At 34.5% G+C, this 19,136-nt stretch overlaps 1 protein-coding gene across 3 annotated transcripts; it reads left to right on the forward strand.

Annotated features, from left to right (window-relative positions):
- Nucleotides 1–2,665: 2,665 nt before the first annotated feature.
- LOC148957267 (neurexin-3b-like) lies at nucleotides 2,666–17,222 on the forward strand. Of its 3 annotated transcripts, none has more exons than XM_089115618.1 (9): nucleotides 2,666–3,047; nucleotides 10,624–11,209; nucleotides 11,498–11,709; nucleotides 12,216–12,416; nucleotides 13,153–13,249; nucleotides 13,854–14,001; nucleotides 14,388–14,508; nucleotides 15,152–15,261; nucleotides 15,936–17,222. In XM_089115618.1, exons 2-9 carry the CDS (start codon nucleotides 10,656–10,658, stop codon nucleotides 16,215–16,217), a joined length of 1,725 nt encoding a protein of 574 aa, XP_088971744.1. In that variant the 5' UTR covers nucleotides 2,666–3,047; nucleotides 10,624–10,655; the 3' UTR covers nucleotides 16,218–17,222. The 3 variants fall into 3 exon arrangements, with proteins under 3 accessions (XP_088971744.1, XP_088971747.1, XP_088971745.1); XM_089115621.1 differs by having other exon boundaries at nucleotides 12,219–12,416; XM_089115619.1 differs by lacking the exon at nucleotides 2,666–3,047 and adding an exon at nucleotides 9,543–9,875.
- The last annotated feature ends 1,914 nt before the right edge of the window (nucleotides 17,223–19,136 follow it).

Below are 19,136 nucleotides of genomic sequence, written 5' to 3' on the forward strand. Positions count from 1 at the left end.
CCAAACTTCCACTTTATTAAATTAAAAATTTTGCTGTGAGAACATCTGTCCGCTTAACAGTATGATTAATTTTAATAGCATTTCTATAATATAAACCTTAATTTCACGTTAAAATCAGACAACTTTCAAATTATAATAAAATAAATCAAGTGCTTTAGACCCTAGATAATTAAAATCAGGTATTTAATGAATGTTTGGTAAGAAATTGCGTATAATGAAATTCCAGTATGGTTTTGGCGGTAGGATTCTGCATTACCTCTTTCTTATGACAAGTCTATTACTTCTTTCAAAAACTCTCCTCAGCTGGCTTTGATCGCAGACCGTCATTGAACACCTCTTCTAAGATCATTAGCTCAATTCGCTTAAATTGCAAAATGGTTTCCAGTGTTCCGTTCTAAGCTTGTTTTTTAGCTAGCATCTCGTATTAGTTTGTATTAGAGACCGTAATTAGTACCGGGCAGGTCATTTCGTCTCTCTATGTTTGCTTCATCTTATTAAAAACTTAAAGTAAATCCATCTACATTTGCTAGCCCATAAACTGTTGCAATAAATAGATGTTTTCAAATCTAAAAACCTCACTCCAAAAATAGATAACCCCGATTAAAGGTAGTTTCAGCAAAATTTTTCATATCAAGATGTTATCTAGATGTTTTATCTTTGAAATCTAAGATATCTTTGACAATATATGATATGAGCTGAATGTTAGAATGTGGTTTGGTCTTTCTTGCGTCCCTGTGACACAGCTTCACTTTTATTTACCCATCGAGCTTAGCAAATGCTGTCTGTATGCATATGCACAAGCTGAGGTTACGTTAAAACCAAGCAATAATAATCTTTCAAAGTAAACATAGCATTTTTATTAACTGATAAAAATTTTGCAAGCAATTTCGATGTGCATGTTGACTGTTTCTCGGTGTTCATTTTAGTTCAGTGTTGCTACACCCCACTTGTCAGCGGAGGCCATACTGAAGATACCAAGAGGCTAAATCTCTAAATCAATACGAGGCTAAATCGAAGTCTTTTGTAGACATATTCTAAAAAACCAATAATAGGCATTTTTTAAACATGAAATGTATTGTCCATAACAATATGTTTCAAAACAATGGAGATCACAACAATGGAATAACCACGAATTCATAAAAGTTGAAGGGGAAAATGAACTGATTACTGTTTCTATATGAATTGTAGATAATCAACTTCTTTATGAATAGACTTACAATTTTAACTGTTAAGGCCAAATAATATATTTTGTAGCCAAATGGGTTGCTGGAATTAGACCAGATTGCTGGAATTTGGCCTCGCACGAGGCCAAATGGCAACCCAGTTTAAGTTTGCTGTCAAGTTAGCTACAAGATGAGGCCTGTTTGCATATTGATATTGTACCAACAGTGATAACAGTAATATGCATCAGCTTTTTACTTCCATATATAAGAGTAAAAATCATTCTTTGTATGAAATACAGAAACGACAACTACTTGCCCTGAGAGTTCTCTGCAGTAAGCGAGTTGTCACACATTTCCATAAATAGGCTCTAAGTCTTTCATTCTCTTTTCTTCCTGTTTTCATAATCACCTTTTTAATAAATTGTTTGCAAATCTTAGCATGCTTTTTGCTTTGTTCAAATAATTCTGAAACAAATGTATTCAAACCTGACAATTTGGATTGTATCAAATATATTATATGCACACTTGCCAATGCGTTTTCATTTGTCACCATCAAAGAGATGACAAATCAGATTTGCTTCTCGTTGAATGCTCTATCTCAAATTGAATGAAGTGTGAAGCATTAAGAACAAAACATAAGTGTTCTCTATGCTGCTCCAAATGTGATGAACCATCCAAAATTAATCCAGAATTGGGAAATGTCTGTGCATGAAAGCTGTCCAAGCTTCTTGATGCAAAGGTGAGTACAATGACATTGCAGTGTTTAGCATGGCTGGCAGGGTTTAGCAATAATGCGGGTGGGTGATAACGTGGGAATTGCTCAGTGGATAAGGTCACAGACCACATATCAAAGGGTCTTTGGCTCGAAACCCTGGCATGACCAGACGTTTACTTAAACTTGGTAGATTCGCCAGCTCTCTGTTACTCCAGGCGTAGGAATCAGGAGGTCTGGTCCAATCGAGCAGAAGAACCAGGACACTGCTTAATACAGGACTCTCGTTGTTAACAGCACTTGGTATAATGAAGAGGTTACCCTGTGCAAACATTATTATTATTATCATTATCATTAAGCATAGCTTCCCTTCGTCCTAGAAACTACCCACGAATGCTAGGTAGCAACATATGCACAAAATAAATTATGAGCTCCTCCCTCCTTTTTTACGATTACCGAGAAAGTTGACAATAAAGATGAGCCCTTTTATTGCAATGTATGTATGGAAAGTGCCGGTGTGGTTGAAGCAGTATGTTTACAGGCCTAGTGTTGCTGAATATGACCTTTTCTTAGTAATTCCCAGTCAAATGTAGGTGCTTATTAGACAATGTTTTCAATCTAAGTTTTCACAAGCAACCGAGAGCTCTAACTTCTCACTGTTGTCTATCGAGCACCTTGTCTTCAAATAAAAGTTTATAATGATTGTGGATAAATATTAAAAACATACTCCCATATTTATAAAGTGATATTATTAAGGCTATCAAACTGTAGTTTAAGCCAACAGAAGTCTTGTATCTCTCCTTGAAGTGTTGCCTTGATTACGCTTTCAGTTAGTATACACACTATTAAACCTTTGGCTTAATCATCAATCTCTTTAACATTACCCTAAAACACCACAGTTTTAGATGCAAAGCACTAAGCTATGTGGTCATGCTCATCACTTGAATACCTCATCCATAATTCATCAATGTAATCGTAAACCTGGTCTTGACAAAGCCAATTTTTCTTAGCGTATATCAGCCTTTCACTCATTACCATGTGTTTTAGTTATTCATGCAGTATTGAATAAAACTGACAGTAGATTCACAAATGGATCGATCACAAAGGCCAGCAACAGAAAGAACCAGCGGAAATCGGAAACGCGATGCTTCTATGGTATTCACAATTTAAAGGTATTTGATATAACTTTTACCGATTAAATAATACATTCTAAACATTAACGAAGAGAAAGTGAGCTATCACTTTGAAACTTAAATTGAATATCTCAAATAGTTAAAAAGTTCGAATCTCAATATTTAAAATCTAACAATATTATTTATGAAATAAGAATCCTTTGCAGTTATAGTTCGTTTAGGATATGTTGTATTTACCCAAAAAACTTCCTCAAGCGTAGAGTGCCTTTACTGCTGTTAGCCTAATTATCATCAGCCACTGCTTGTCGATGTCCTCCAACTACTACCATTTGGGCTTCCTCGCCCTGCCTTATATCAAACCAGCAAAATTGTTCAAGTCATCTCTTCATCTTATCTAATAGCTATTTAAAGACACAAAAACACTTTTTCTAAGAATTAGCTCTCTAATGTTTTGCTCTTTGCCTTGCTATTAGAATAACCTTATATTGGAATATTTCCAGATATACAAGACGCTAATAATCACACAGATATACTTAGTCAAGATAAAGAGGATCAGTTAAGCCTGCCTCGTTGAAACTTCTCGGCTTCCTTTAGATTACACGGTAACTTATTTCTTGTGAAAGTGCCGTCAACATGTAAAGCTACAACTTCCTCATATCCTTCCTCATACCGACGTTTTTCAAAGCACAATGCAAATAAATAAAAACTTTTCTTGACTAAACAGAAACAGACTTTATAATCAACAACACAGGTTTCTTCTTACTTCCTTAAATCTTCATTTTCATCAAGCGAACAAGACATAAACTTCTGCTGCGAACGGAGAAATTGTGAAAAGAACAGAGTTGGCAGTGAGTTCTAGCTAAATATAAATAGAGCAATCAAGTACCTGTCTCTTTCCGATTAAAATTCATACCTAGTGCTTCAAGAAAAGATTGTTTGTAAACTTGGTTGTCTACGTCTTAGAGCATGTTTGAATATTATGCAAATCACGTGATCCACAAGGCTTTGATCAAGACAATTTGTGCTTCGGAAAAATGACTTTTAGAGAAAATTTTGGGCGAATCCATTATCTTGATGCAACGTACTTCCTGTCTTCTAAATATAGTGAAATGATGTTGAATCGCTGAGCGAGGTTTTGAGCAAAGGTTTAGTTGTTGTGTATATTGACGAGTTTCTATGGATGTTGTGAGTATCCTTGCATTATGATGCCAGCAAGGCAGTTGTTCCTCTCATTGAAGGAGAGCTCCAAATTCTGATCAAAACTAGATGAAAAAGTCTACTTGTATTCTTAGTGTAATCAGTGAATCGTTTTAAACTGGTTGCAAAATACTGTCGATGATTTTTTCTTGTCTAATTGTTTGGCAATTCCATACAGATGAAATTTATTTATCAAAAATTCTTGTTTACTGTTTATACATCAACAAATATTTAAGTTCGCAAAGAATTGGGAAGCCTCTATTCCTTTTTCGATGGAGGTTTTCAAAGCGTGACCTTAGTTGGTAAACATCTACTTAAAATAAATGAAAGAGATTATGAGTTGGCATGTCCTTAATTTACACGAAACGTTTAGCAAAACCCAATGCATGCGCTTCATGTTAATTGTGATAAACATACTGATTACAGTAGTACATTATTGTTGCATGGATAATGGTAAAAGACGATTTTCAATGGCCATGCTTACCTGGGACTTACTGTAGAAGCCTGCAATCAACTCTTTAAGATCTCATTTGATAATAGCAAGCTAGTTAAATAAAGCCTTCTATTGGTACGTCAACACTATTATCATCTTGTTATAGTTTCTGAAACTATATCTGAATTCATCTCATAAACCTTTTGTTATCTTGTCATTTCTAACTAGACAAGATTCTTTGTCTAGAATATAAAATAATCAAGGTCATCTAGAAGCCGATCTTCTTTAAATTCATCTTGTTTGATCAATTTTAGCTCCTTGGCTTTCACATGTAAACACCATTTTCCTAAGAAGTATTTTTAGTCTAAAGCTACAGATTTGCAAAGATTAAAAAGTGTGGTCATAATACTTAATGATACTGTTCGAAAAACCGGATGCCACGTGTAACACCCCTGTCCACTTTCTTGTTCCTGGTTTAAAGAGGCTTCATCCAGGCCCATCACAATAAGGGGCATGTGGAGTGACACCCCCTTGAAAAAAAATTCCTCTGCAAAAAAGGAGAGTATTGTGCCATCTAGGGGTGCTTAGTCAGCAAACCTCCAAACTTGTCGGCAAATAAAGGATGTAAGTGAATATAGGAAAGGACATGATAGCAGGTTGCTCGACAAACTCCAATGGAATGCTTGCGGTAAATAATCGTTGAAATGTAGAAAATTAGAAACACTGCAACGTGCCGAGAACACAGACAAATCAATAGTAGCGAATATTTTGGCATACGGGGCTTCATCAGAGAAAAAGAAAATAAAGGATGGCTCCCCCACTTTGTCGGCAAATGGGACTTGAAATACCCCCTTGAGCTGAGCGCACTAGCTAGCGACGAGTCTGGCTTCAGCATAGCAACAAGCGATGCAATAAATCTACATAGCGAAACATGACTTATAAATTCCATGGTGAAAAAAGTAATTGCTATCTGAAATAGCATTGCCTTTGATAATAAAACCTCATTAGTGAAAACCTATCCGAATTGCAAGGTTGGAATTTTTTAGGCTTTTCAATACTCAAATAAAAAATAGGGTGAACAGATACATACTTAATCTACCATGTTTGTGGATTAGGTCCTCTTTCCTTGTTCCTTTGTAACAGAGACAAAGAAATACATTTGACATTTATTGAAAAGACACAATGGAGATCTTTGCGGTGGAAGGAAAAGGGGCAAGGGGGCAAGGGGGCAAGGGGGCAAGGGGGCAAGGAAGCAGTTGCTTTTTGACTTGGTTTTATCGAAGGGCCAGGACAAATTCTGAAAGGATCCTAGGTCAGTTTGAGCTGCGATTTGAAAAGAGAAACTATATTTACTACTGTGGCATTAGCCTGTTTTCAGTCCCACACTCTTGACCTTTTCGAATTGAGGGGGTCATCTGCCATAATAAGGGGCCTGTTGTTCCTGAGCTGCCCAAGGACCCGTTGTGGCTCATAAAAAATGCCAACCCAATCTGGTCGGCAAAATTCTTCCCCAGCACCTACTCTAGAATCTTGGTTGCAAAGACCTAGACGATTATAAATGCAAAAGCTCCAATTCCTTAACTGAGAATGTAAGTTTGGTAGTTATACAGTTGACTAAAAAATTTGATCAAAACCGTTGATCGGTGATGCTTTAATCGTGTCTTGCACAATTGTTTTCTTAATCTAGTCAATCTTTGTGTAGTTATCTTTCAAAGTGCAATTCAATACAGTTCAAAATTTATAGACTAAAAACTTATAAAGTATGATTGTTGAAGCAGAAGATGATACACAAGATCTTCCTTTCTATAAATTGATGGTTTTCTGAAGAAAGTTTTAGGACCAGGCCTAAGCCTAGAATCCAGTCCTGTCAATAACACAGAATTGGAAATTTTGACTTTTGTTTATGCTTTCTATTGAACCAGCTACATGTGAAATTGACTCCCAACTGCCAAATGCTAACTTGTACAATAGTTACAAGATCCACCTGTTTTATGTTTTGTAAACACCCAAATTTTTAGGCCAAGATCTTCTTAAAATGCAGTCAAAATCGTATTTCGTTTAACAGTCTCATTGTATATTTCGCTTAAACATGTGACAGAAAATTAATATTTGATCTCCATTAATAATTTATTCAGAATTATACAATGTAACTTGAGATTGTTATGGCTTTTCGTAGGTCTTCAGCCCAATTTTTCATTTTATTCGCTTCTGTCATGCCGACAAAAAATCTGGAGAACTCTTACTGGACAGGTTCTTTGCTTTTTCATTGCAATCATTTCAAAACGTAAATGAAGTTTAGAATAATTATTCCATATGTTTAAGAAGTGGGCTTAATTCTGTGTTTAAATTTGACAGCTTTTCTGAAATCTTAAACAAACAATTTAGTTCAATTTGCTCCATGCAAGAAGATTTGAAGTCGTTTTTTCCTATGAAAAGCGCAACCCTAAGCATCGAAAAGGTGTATAATTTATCGTGATTATCTTTATAGACATGCGGCAAAATTAAGTACAGCGTAATCTCGATCTGCTCCACTATTAGAGTTAATATGTGACTCAAGCAAAGTAAGAGCATTCCTCCGCTTCTCCACTCTTATCTTCTACAGTATTTCCGCGCGCGAATTTATGTGTCTCTTACGGAGGGTATTTCTATCTAGCAAGTAGAGTCGATCACCCATTCATTTGTATCTTGGAACTGTTTAAGAAGCTTCTACTTTTTTAATATCAAGACTTGTTTTCATGATACCTTGTCACGTTGTTACATAGGAAATGGGACACTCTTTACTTTTTATAAAAATACTGTTTATAAGAATATTCAGGCTTAGATTCGTCAAATTTTTAAGGATATAAGAAGAGTATTTTCCAGCCTCAGCTTATATTTTTGTGCCTCGCTTTTTTACAGTTGCCTGTTTCGGAATGTTCATAAAATAATCGCATGACTGACGTATCTCATTTGTTATCTCGTCGAAGTGTGGTTAAGGCTTGGTTGAAAAATAAGAGTCCTTTAAGAATATAAAACTTGCAAAAACGGTAATCTTACAAAAAAAACTCAGTCTGAAAATTCATTTGTTACAATCCCAAATGTTCAAGTTTGCCCCAATATTCCCAAAATTGCAAATATCCGAAAACGCCAATCTTTGACTGAAGTGATGGCATTTTCATCAAAATTTATTTCTATCAAAACGACAAAGTTTCACAAAGTGAATTATTTTAAGAGAAAAGTTTTATGTTCTATGGCACACCTTTTCAAACATGCTGGCTTTAATTAGTATGAGTATTTGAAGAATGATATATCCAATTCAAATGATTTTGTCTGTTTTTTAAGATTCACGTGGACGATTTTCTACCTGAGGTATGGCAGGCTATTTAACCCTCCCCCCTTTGCACTGCCAAATGTCTTATATACTTTATACACTTTGCATCTGGCTTTGCAAAAAAGATGATCGGTTGGGAAATGGGTCGTCATGCCAACAGGTATAAACTAGCAACGGCTTTAGGTCGAAGTGATTAATTGTTGATGAATATTTTAGAGCTATGAAGGGAAGCAGTGTTTTAAAGAGAACATCTGTGCGATTCCTGCTGCTTACTTGTTCCATCAAACCAGCGATCTATAAAAAGATTTGCTGGCTGTACAGTACGACTTGCTTTAACATTGAATAAATTTAACACAGAGAAAAATCCTACGTGCTAGTGTGACACTGTATCCCATTGTCCCCTTGACTTTTCTGCCCCAGAAAAATTTTAAACAGGTATCATTAAAAATCAGTCAAATTTTTTACCACAAATGATTTGATGAAAAAAACAAAAGTGCCATATTTTACCATAATTAGTGTAAATTGATTAAACAGCTACTAGCCCAGAAACCCCGCTTTACAGGTACCCTACTTCCCTTAAATTGATAATAGAAACATTACCCTCGGAGAGAAAAGAATTACCTTCAATCTCAAGATGACGAGATGCGCTCCCGGAGGGGATCATGAATTAAAAAGCATGTTTTGATCTATTTTGTTAAAAATTTTAACTCGCGCTACTGTGGCTATAGCTAGTCAAGGGGCCATCCCAATGGAAAAAGAGGGTCGTGGCTTTAAGCCGAGGGAATGACGCGATGCATTTGTGCAAAGCGAATGACGCGAATGCGGCGGTGGTTGAACGGAATTCAACCGGTCGTATTCGTAGAGTCATGATTTTGGTTTGACTGCAATACGAATGGTCAAAAAATGAGGCTCCCGAAAGAAAGGCTAGGCTTCGTTAGATTAGTTCCATTCTTTTAAAGGGAATTCATTACTTTATGTGGCCCCTAGAACTGGGGGCCCGGGGGCAATTGGCTCCAGTGCCAGAGTCAAGAATGACGAAGCTGTGATTTTTATAAGAACCTTTCCTATGGCGTCTTCAACTTTGCAAAAAGCATGCGTCAAACGGGTAGGCTTCATAACCATTACTATTTCTAGTATCCTTTCATTACCCAATTGTTGAAATTGTCAAGCTTCCTTCAAGATAAGACGATGTCTTAAGATTCAGGATACGTCATACACTTCTGTTCCTACCTGGCAACCAGAAAAATTCTTCTATATTCCTCAAAACCCTAAATATGTTCGTTAACGACCGACCCTAATCATATTAGCCACGAGTTTTAAACAGGCCTCTTTTATCACCCATATCGTTTCGTTTGCACCTTCAGTGAGGTCTTTCTGTCAATGATGTATTTTGCTCTCAATGACGGCCTTTTACTATAGTCGCAGCATATGGAAGACCAATGTCCAACAATTGGTCTATAGAATAAAGATTTTCTTGTGTTGGTCTGGCGATTTCGGATCAAATCGGAAACGTTTCCAGCTTTCGATGTGTTTTAAATGAAAGCGGTTAAAGAATCGTAGAAAATTCTCAATCCATTTAGTGGAAAAGACTCCTTGTCTTTTAGAAATGGTTTAAAGTCCAGAAAATCTTGTTTGTTTTGCATGCCAGCTTGTGTTAGACTGGTTCAAAGAACCTTGTAATAGAATCCGAGATATGATTCTTCAGTCTGATATATTGATTTTTGTGTATGAAACGACAATAACAGAGGGAACTGGCTACAAAGGCTCGGAGATACATGGATTTTCGAAGAGTTGTATTTTGAATTGAGCCAGTGATTCTCTCCTATTATTCTGAAGATGTTTATCTTACGCTCAGAACCGTCTATGGTGCAGCTTGCGCGTGACAAAGAATCATCAAAGAATCGCAATTCGTCTGATTTCACATAATGTGAGCTTTTAGAGACAGTGATATTCAACCAGTCGACTTATTTTCATTTCCAGGTTTCAATTTTGGCTACCTGCATAGCAAATAGCAAACATTTTTTTTAAGTATGATGTTTTTTAGGATTTTTTGGACAAATATGGGTTCATGATTCAAGTCAATGTCAACTATACATTTAAGACGCAATCTGATACAAAGAAATGGATAACCAAAAGATGAATACAAGAATTTTTATAAAACTCATACCTTACTGACCGAAATTAATTTGGCCTGGATAATATAATATAACCTTGGATTGTAGCGTTCCTGATAGTATGCTCAAACTGATAAAATGATTGAGGCACTGGATGCTCAAACGCACCAGCGACAAAAGATGACAAATTTTCAAATACGTCTTATTCTTCAATGCAATGAAACGTTTGTGTAATCTTGAAGCTAACGTAATCTTGGGGATATATGAGCCAATATTTGCTTATTTGACAAGTTTAGTTCATCAGGTTACGTCTAACATTTTCGCCTTTAAACATAATAGGCTATATGAACTCTACGCATTTTAGTAAGATATATTGTTAATAATTGGAAACTTGCCCTTTGCTTCTGTTTGATGTGCAAAAGTAGGTCCCGAATCTTCTTCATTTTGAGCTTCTTCATTCTTCTTAACAAAGCTTTTTTGCACGAGCAGACCTCACATTGACATATCTTTTGCAAAATTAAATTTATCCTTTGCATTAATGCTCTACTTTTCACAATTTAGATAACTCATCCCAAACATGATTCGTTGACACAATGAAGATATTCAATAAAATGTGGATCTGTTGGCCATTTCGATTTTTCATTGCATTCTATACAGCTTTTCAAGTAAAATATACAACTGGCATAACCCCAAGCCACTCAGTGACATTAATTGACAGAGACTACTCATATATAGAGTACGAGCATTGGAACTCAACGAGTATGGTACAGCTGTCGTTTCAATTCAAAACATACTGCTCTCCTTGTTTGCTTTTGTATATGGACAACAAGACAGGAAGGAAGGAAACTGATAATTATCTGCTACTGGCTCTGCTTGATGGACAGCTCAATGTGTATATCCACCGAAAAAGCAGCTCGAACTACTTGAAAAATACGTTTACCCTAGCCAAAGATCTTACAGATATTAACTGGCACAAAGTGGAAATCAAAATATCAGACTCGGGATCATTCATTGGTGTTGATAAGGAAAAAAGAACATTGGTTGACGATGCTCTACTGCTTTCGTCACCGATGTATTTTGGAGGAATAGAAGACGATGCGAATATATCTGGAGCCGTGGATAGAAAGAGAATCAACTACATGCAGAGGTATATTCTTGTCTCCAAAACATACTTCTAATGCATTTTAGGTATTTATGGTCCGATTTCTCACGAAGGTCGATTTTAAGTTCTCTCTTTAGGCCGTATTTTTAGAAATGGTTGCAAAATTGCTTGAAATCACATCGAAGTTTTCTTCAATTTCAATATTTTGACAGTTGGAAATTGTTCTAATTGTTTGTTTAAATTCTGCATGCTTTTTCTCAAGGAAAGCGTATTTATTTGTAGATATGCACCTATTTGCTTAATTTCCATTGTTCCTTTAAATTCTGACACTAGGTTTGTCGGGTGCATTGGTTCAGTGACAATTGAGCTGAAGAACACGACAAGAAAGCGAGGCCTAGCAATCAGAAGCAGCAAAACACAGTCAGGCTGTCTCGATAAATGCAGGGAAGACTCTTGTGAAAACAATGGCAGATGCTTGAATTGGTTCACAGAGACAGCATGTGACTGCATCGGCACTGGATTTCAAGGCCCAAGATGCACAAGTGGTAAGCAGACCTTTAATGAATGTTCGCAGTGAACATATGAATATTACATGACTTGATTTACTTTCAGGAATTGGTTTACATAAATTTCACGTTTTTTGAAGGCACCACGGAGCGTCAACAGCTGTCTTTGGATAGGTCCAACTTCGACATTATCAAAATCACTTACAAAAATGCTTGGAAGCACTTTTCAGCCTTTTTCGTCGTGCTATAATTTTTGCCGAGGTCTCCTGGAACACGGACGTCTTTTTAATTCGTGAAATAATTTTCCATTCCTTAATGTTTGATATCTCCTTTGCATCACCCCCCCCCCCCCCCCAATCACATCTCTTACTTTTGACTATATTCTTGCAAACAGGTTTTAGCAACATCAAAAGCTGTTTGGGAGTTTTATTTCAATTATCTGTTCAGTGCATTTTTCATATAATTGCATAGCATTTGCAATTGTCGTCTATTTAGAAATTTAAACTAAATTAATTAGTTTTCTTTTCATGTTCTTCTTCCATTAGCAGCTACCGACGTTGTATTCTTAAACAAATCTGAATTCATAAATATCACTTTGAGCCAATGGCGATACCCCGTGACGTTTAGATTGAGATTTCGCACCACTCAGGCAGATGGCCTTCTTCTTGGCACAAGACAAGGCCCTGATGGCTTTCATATTTCAATCGAAGACGGCTATCTTAAGGTCCACTTACAGCCCGGACAAGGTATTTGATTTTAAAAACAGCAATTACTTTTTGCACTTCTATTGCTCAACTTTTAGGTTACATTGTTTCGTTACATAAATAAGCTGTGACCTAAGTCCGGCCTTGTGTTCAAGTAAAGCTTAACTTAATTTAGAGCCATGGAATATTTTGTGTCAACCCCCTCTAAATGTAACAGTGATTTTAGCTCGTTGCTATAGAGTGAATCACTTTTTCGACATCCCCTGCAAAATGATGACAACGATTCGAGTTTTTAAAAGCCATTGCTTGTGTCTGTAAGTTAGAAGCTATTGACTGATGAAGATGTTAACAGTTATAGGATATATACAATTGAGAACAAGGCTAGAAATAAAAAAAACTATGAATGGTTAATGTTGGTATATCTTGTTAGAAAATCGAAAGTTTTTCTAACGGTCCGGCCAATTGAGACAACTGGACGATGTTGTCTGGAAAATACTAAACCAATAGATAAGTAATGCAAAGCATTGATAAGTTACTTTTCTAGAGAGGTGATACATATACTTGAAAGATTGTCATCTCAGAAAATTATGTCATTGACCAACAAAGATGCAACTCACATGGCTGATGGATCGGGTACGGATAAGAGAGAGGGGCCCCATCTAAAAAAACTTCACTTCTTACTGATCGACTTAAGCATGATATTTTAATTTGTTTTGATTATACCATACCAGCGATCATTTGACAATGTTATTATATATTATCTTATCGTTTTTTGCAGTTTTCTATCTTGGAAAAGGCCTTCTTCACGATGCCCAATGGCATTTCTTGACAATAAAGATATCAAAGGCAGTAGTTGACATCACCCTTGACAGAAGGTACGGCCGCACACAGTGTTTTTTGCCTTCCCCCTCTGCCATAATAAGTTCTATTTAATTCTTAGTAAATTGATATAATTTTGTAAGGTTGGGCAAAGTTAGCCTATTAGCAAACAGAACGTCCCATTTAGTAATTACAACTCTTGATATGCTCTATTTCCCACAGTAACAAGTACAAGTTATCAGAAAATGAAGAATTAGAAGAGTACTGTGCAACTGCATACACACTTACTCTCATAAGAACACACTTCATCTTTGTAAGAACAAAGAGGCTCAAGTTTTCAAAATTTCAGTACAGTATAAGCTTGAAGAAAATTTAGTCTGTTTTTTAAAAATTTTCTTGTGTATTTATAAAACAGAGCAGATCATCTAATAAACTGTGTTTCTAAAAAAGCCGAACTAAAAAGTTAGTGGTCTTAAAAACAATTTACTGTATGTCGATAAAAAATAATTAATGTTGATTTAAGAACGCTCGAGCCTCAAATTATCCTAATGAAGAGCATCAATCCTTGGTAAAATTTACTTTGGTCTTACAAAAAATATTGCATTAAATTAGATTTCTTAGTAGCTCTAGAGCGTTATCTACAAATTTGTTTTCTCAAAGATCAAGTGAGACATGGAATGGTGGACAGCACCTGCAACTTATCAGCTTCCCCATTTACATAGGAAGCATTCCAGGGTATCAAGAACAGTCAGCCTCCGCGAAAATCCATTCTTTTGTTGGATGTCTTCAAGATATCTATGTGGCTGAGGTTTGAGCACAGTGACACAAAACTTCTTTAATACAATGATCAATATAACAATACAATATAATCCTTAATTCATGTCTTTCAAATTTTAAAACATATTTGTACATCATCAACCCCCATTAAACATTTCCCTTTTGTACATGCTTGCTTTGTAAAAAAAAATTTAAAGACAACTTATCATTATACATGTTTTTTGCTAAATGAACAGATCCTGTAGCATAAGGAAAGTTTGCCTTCTTTAAGAAAGATCAAGATGATAAAAAAGACTGGACTATAAGAAGAATGTTTGCATGTCACTTTCAAAACCATTCACATGCAATAGTGAACAATAACAAAGCAGCTGTTTTTATTTAATTCTGTAACTGTACTTCCTCTTTTCATTTTTGTAGAAAGATGTTATTTACAAAATGCTTTATACTGGAGATTCAACGTTATCTTATACAAAAGATATTCTAAAACATTGTCCAATGAGGCAAGAGAGCTTAGAAGAAGCTAGAAAGCGGATTTTTGGTAAGTTATGTTTAGTAAATTGAAAATAGAGACAATGATATGTTTTCATACACCTTTCTGAGTCCTTGAAATGTTAGCAGTTTGTTATGGAAATAGATAAACAAAATATTATCTTGAAGATTTCATTTTATAGTATTCTTGGGCTAGAAGTGGTACTTAAGAGTTACGCTGCTTTATAATGATAATATTAATATAAAAATTTATGTAATAATAGTAAATGCTTATTACTGCACAACTAATTTTAAAATTTTATTAAATGATACTGAGGCTGTTTGTAAACGAGGTTGTATGAATTTTCTTGCTTTGGTTTATCATATAATAACGACTGATGCTGTGATTTATCATTGTTACATTGGCTATCATTGAGCCTTAAAACAAGGCCGGATGATAAAACAAATAATCTAAGTTAGATAAAGCTGAAATAAAACTGAAACTAATTATCAATCCAAGACCAGTCATTTTTAAAGACAATCAAAGGTTTTAATGTAGAATCTAGCAGTTATCTGCTATGAATGATGGAGAAGCAAATCAGATGTTGTATATATTTGTCAACCTTTCCTTTTAACTTCATCTTTATTTTTTCGATTTTTACATTTATTTTTGGCAGATTTTAGTCAAGTTATAGCTACTTGTTCCCTTTTAGCTGAGAAATTGCGAAAGCCGTCTACCAAGGCACCTTCAACGCAACATCAAAATGAAATGATAAGAAATGCAAAGCGAGCAGACGGCAAACCGACAAAGCAAGTCAGTCAGGTAATTTTAGAGCGTACAATTTGTTTTGTGCAAATTAATTTTACCCTATGAAAATTGATTCTACCGTTTGATGAGTAAAGGTAGCTCAAAAAGGGGATGAGTGGATATTTTTGTTTGGGAATTGAATTGCTATGAAGAGAGCTCATATTCAATATAATTTGAGGGTTTTACAAATGGGCTACTAAATGGCTCAATAAAGAGAAACACTGTCACTTGGTGGCACTTTGGGCTATTTTAAGTAATTGTTATCTCTTAGATAGTCCTTTTAATTGAAAGCTGAGTTGAGGTTGTGACTTATTTTCAAAAAATGAACAAGATTTCATATTTCCAAAATCAACGACAGCCAATGGGTAGCGAAGGAGATTTATGGAATTCACACAATACCGTCCAGGCTCCCTGAACAACAATGCCAGATGATTTGCATAGCTTTTTACAGAACTTTGTTGTTACTGAAAGCTATCAAATTGCATCATTTTGGGTTTATGCTATCAATTTGGGGTTCTTGTTAGAATATAATACTATTTGAGGGTAATTCTTATCATCTTGGTTCAATGACAGATGAGATTTCAAGCCGCAATGGCAGTACTCCACTTGCACGCTTTTTTAATTACAAATATAAGATTTATTTTGGTTATATCAATTCACAAACCTTTATCTCGCAATTTTTTTAAAAGGAATCGAAAAGTCATGCAAAACTTGCAGCTGAAAATAACAAGGATCTGATCGCCTGGATTACAAGTGGGGTTGTCAGTGGTACAATCGTGCTTATGATAATGACAGCTTGTGCTATACACTACTTTAAATTCAAGTACGAAAACATTTTTGTAGCTAGAATGCATGAACAGGAAAACATGCAAGAACAACAGCAGAGTTTAAGTAGTATGCAAATGTTCCCGAAACAGCAGGCTGTCGTATTTTTACCTGAAAAGCAGGTCACTAAGGTTGTCAATCTTTGATCAAACTCAATCTTTGATCAAGCAGTTACTGAGATTATGATAAAGCTATAGAATTTTTTGACTTGTTTCATTGATTGGTTACACTCAGAACAGCAAAACGTTGAAGATATGCAATTTTGAAGTATTGAAAATTTTAGCTTCATATTCGGTTTATCGTAAATTGTTGCATTTGAAAACTGAGTTAGATTCTCAAATTAATCGAACTGAATCTAATTCTATACAGACCTGAAAGACAAAATCACAAAAATGACTTTTCTAGTGTTTTGCAGATAATAAAAGCAGAATTGTTTCAAAGATAAGCTCAACGCTGTAGTTAAATGGAGTTTATATATTCAAGTTTGCTATTTCAAAAGTTTCTAAAAAAGCTTAACTTTAATTTTATTTCATGATCTCAGAGCTTATGATTGAATAAGCATGATGTTACATTTCCTGGGCCAAAAACGTTTGATCGCTTCATTTTGTTTAGGAAAAACCTTCTGATACTTCATTTTGGGCAGAATGTACAGTTATCATCATAAAAATCTTTGAGGTTGTCAAAGTAAATTACTTCTAAATCATGAAAGAATCTGTTGTAATCGAAAATATGAGTGTAAAATATGCCAAAAAAGTGTACACAGCTTTTCTTTCTTTTAGATTATTATAATTAAATGCTCAAAAAATATCCATGCATGTGTGATATTATTAAGATCTCTGTCTCAGGATTATATCGTTATTCTTGAACAGTTAGCAGATTTGAAATATTTCCTGACCAAAGCCCTTGGTATTTAATGAAAATAATCTTCTCTAAATTCGAGTCACTTTCATGGTCTATAGCCTTTCAACTTTTCAATAAACTAGGTTCCTCAAGAAAGTCGTCATTTTCATAGCTAATAGATTTGCATATTTCAAGAACATAGTGGTCTAATTATCAAAACGTCTTGGAAGGGTCAACTTTTGATACAAAAATGTAAGGCTAAAAGATTGTAAACATCATATAATTTCTCTAAACGTTTTTTAAAAAATGGCGGAATAAACAGAATAAACAGAAAATATGATCAGAATAAACAAAATCGAGTAGAGTTCTGAAATAAAAGTCCTTGTGTTTGAAAAATTAATTCTTTCTTGGAAGGGTCAAATTTCGACCAAAAGAGAAAAAGCTAAAGTTCTATTAAATCAGTTAAAAATTTTACAAGAAAACTTTTTTTCAAATACCTTCTAAATCGGTTCTAAATGATCAGAAAAAAAAATGGGTGACTTTAGTTCATGAATAAAAGCCTTCGTTTTCGAAAAGAGACGACTTCTTAGAAGGATCGATTTCTGATGAAAAAGTAAGGCTATAGGCTTAGGAAAATTGTCGAAATTTTTCCATAAAGTTTTTCTTCATAAACAGGCCAAATCGGTTCTAAATGTTCAGAAAAAACAGTAATTTTATTTACTTCTTGAATAAAGTCTTTGTTTTCGAAAAAGCAACTTCTAAGAAGGGTCGATTTTTGATAAAAAAGTAAGGGTATAGGCTTAGGAAATTTGTCGAAATTTTTCCATAAAGTTTTTCTTCATAAACAGACAAAATCGGTTCTAAATATTCAGAAAAAACAGTTATTTTATTTACTTCTTGAATAATAGTCTTTGTTTTCGAAAAAGCAACTTCCAAGAAGGGTCGATTTTTGATAAAAAAGTAAGGCTATAGGCTTAGGAAAATTGTCGAAATTTTTCCATAAAGTTTTTCTTCATAAACAGGCCAAATCGGTTCTAAATGTTCAGAAAAAACAGTAATTTTATTTACTTCTTGAATAATAGTCTTTGTTTTCGAAAAAGCAACTTCTAAGAAGGGTCGATTTTTGATAAAAAAGTAAGGCTATAGGCTTAGGAAATTTGTCGAAATTTTTCCATAAAGTTTTTCTTCATAAACAGACAAAATCGGTTCTAAATGTTCAGAAAAAACAGTTATTTTATTTACTTCTTGAATAATAGTCTTTGTTTTCGAAAAAGCAACTTCCAAGAAGGGTCGATTTTTGATAAAAAAGTAAGGCTATAGGCTTAGGAAAATTGTCGAAATTTTTCCATAAAGTTTTTCTTCATAAACAGGCCAAATCGGTTCTAAATGTTCATAAAAAACAGTAATTTTATTTACTTCTTGAATAATAATCTTTGTTTTCGAAAAAGCAACTTCTAAGAAGGGTCGATTTTTGATAAAAAAGTAAGGCTATAGGCTTAGGAAAACTGTCGAAATTTTTCCATAAAGTTTTTCTTCATAAACAGGCCAAATCGTTTTTAGATGTTCAGAAAAAACAGTAATTTTACTTACTTCTTGAATAAAAGTCTTTGTTTTCGAAAAAGCAACTTCTAAGAAGGGTCGATATTTGATAAAAAAGTAAGGCTATAGGCTTAGGAAATTTGTCGAAATTTTTCCATAAAGTTTTTCTTCATAAACAGACCAAATCGGTTTTAAATGTTTAGAAAAAACAGTATTTTTATTTACTTCTTGAGTAAAAGTCTTTGTTTTCGAAAAAGCAACTTCTAAGAAGGGTCGCTTTTTCATAAAAGTGTAAGGCTATAGGCTTAGGAAATTTGTCGAAATTTTTCCATAAAGTTTTTCTTCCTAAACAGGCCAAATCGGTTCTAAATGTTCAGAAAAAACAGTAATTTTATTTACTTCTTGAATAAAAGTCTTTGTTTTCGAAAAAGCAACTTCTAAGAAGGGTCGATTTTTGATAAAAAAGTAAGGCTATAGGCTTAGGAAATTTGTCGAAATTTTTCCATAAAGTTTTTCTTCATAAACAGACGAAATCGGTTCTAAATGTTCAGAAAAAACAGTTATTTTATTTACTTCTTGAATAATAGTCTTTGTTTTCGAAAAAGCAACTTCTAAGAAGGGTCGATTTTTGATAAAAAAGTAAGGCTATAGGCTTAGGAAAATTGTCGAAATTTTTCCATAAAGTT

This window comes from Rhopilema esculentum, unplaced genomic scaffold (assembly GCF_057945365.1).
Source record: "Rhopilema esculentum isolate cy_ngs unplaced genomic scaffold, ASM5794536v1 HiC_scaffold_35, whole genome shotgun sequence".
In the NCBI taxonomy this organism is placed as follows: Eukaryota; Metazoa; Cnidaria; class Scyphozoa; order Rhizostomeae; family Rhizostomatidae; genus Rhopilema; species Rhopilema esculentum.

Coding starts and splice junctions, on each gene's coding strand:
- LOC148957267 (XM_089115618.1), top strand. CDS start 10,656: ATGAAGATATTCAATAAAATGTGGATCTGTTGGCCATTTCGATTTTTC. Junction 12,417..13,152: donor CCACTTACAGCCCGGACAAG/GTATTTGATTTT, acceptor CGTTTTTTGCAG/TTTTCTATCTTGGAAAAGGC. Junction 14,509..15,151: donor AGCTAGAAAGCGGATTTTTG/GTAAGTTATGTT, acceptor GTTCCCTTTTAG/CTGAGAAATTGCGAAAGCCG.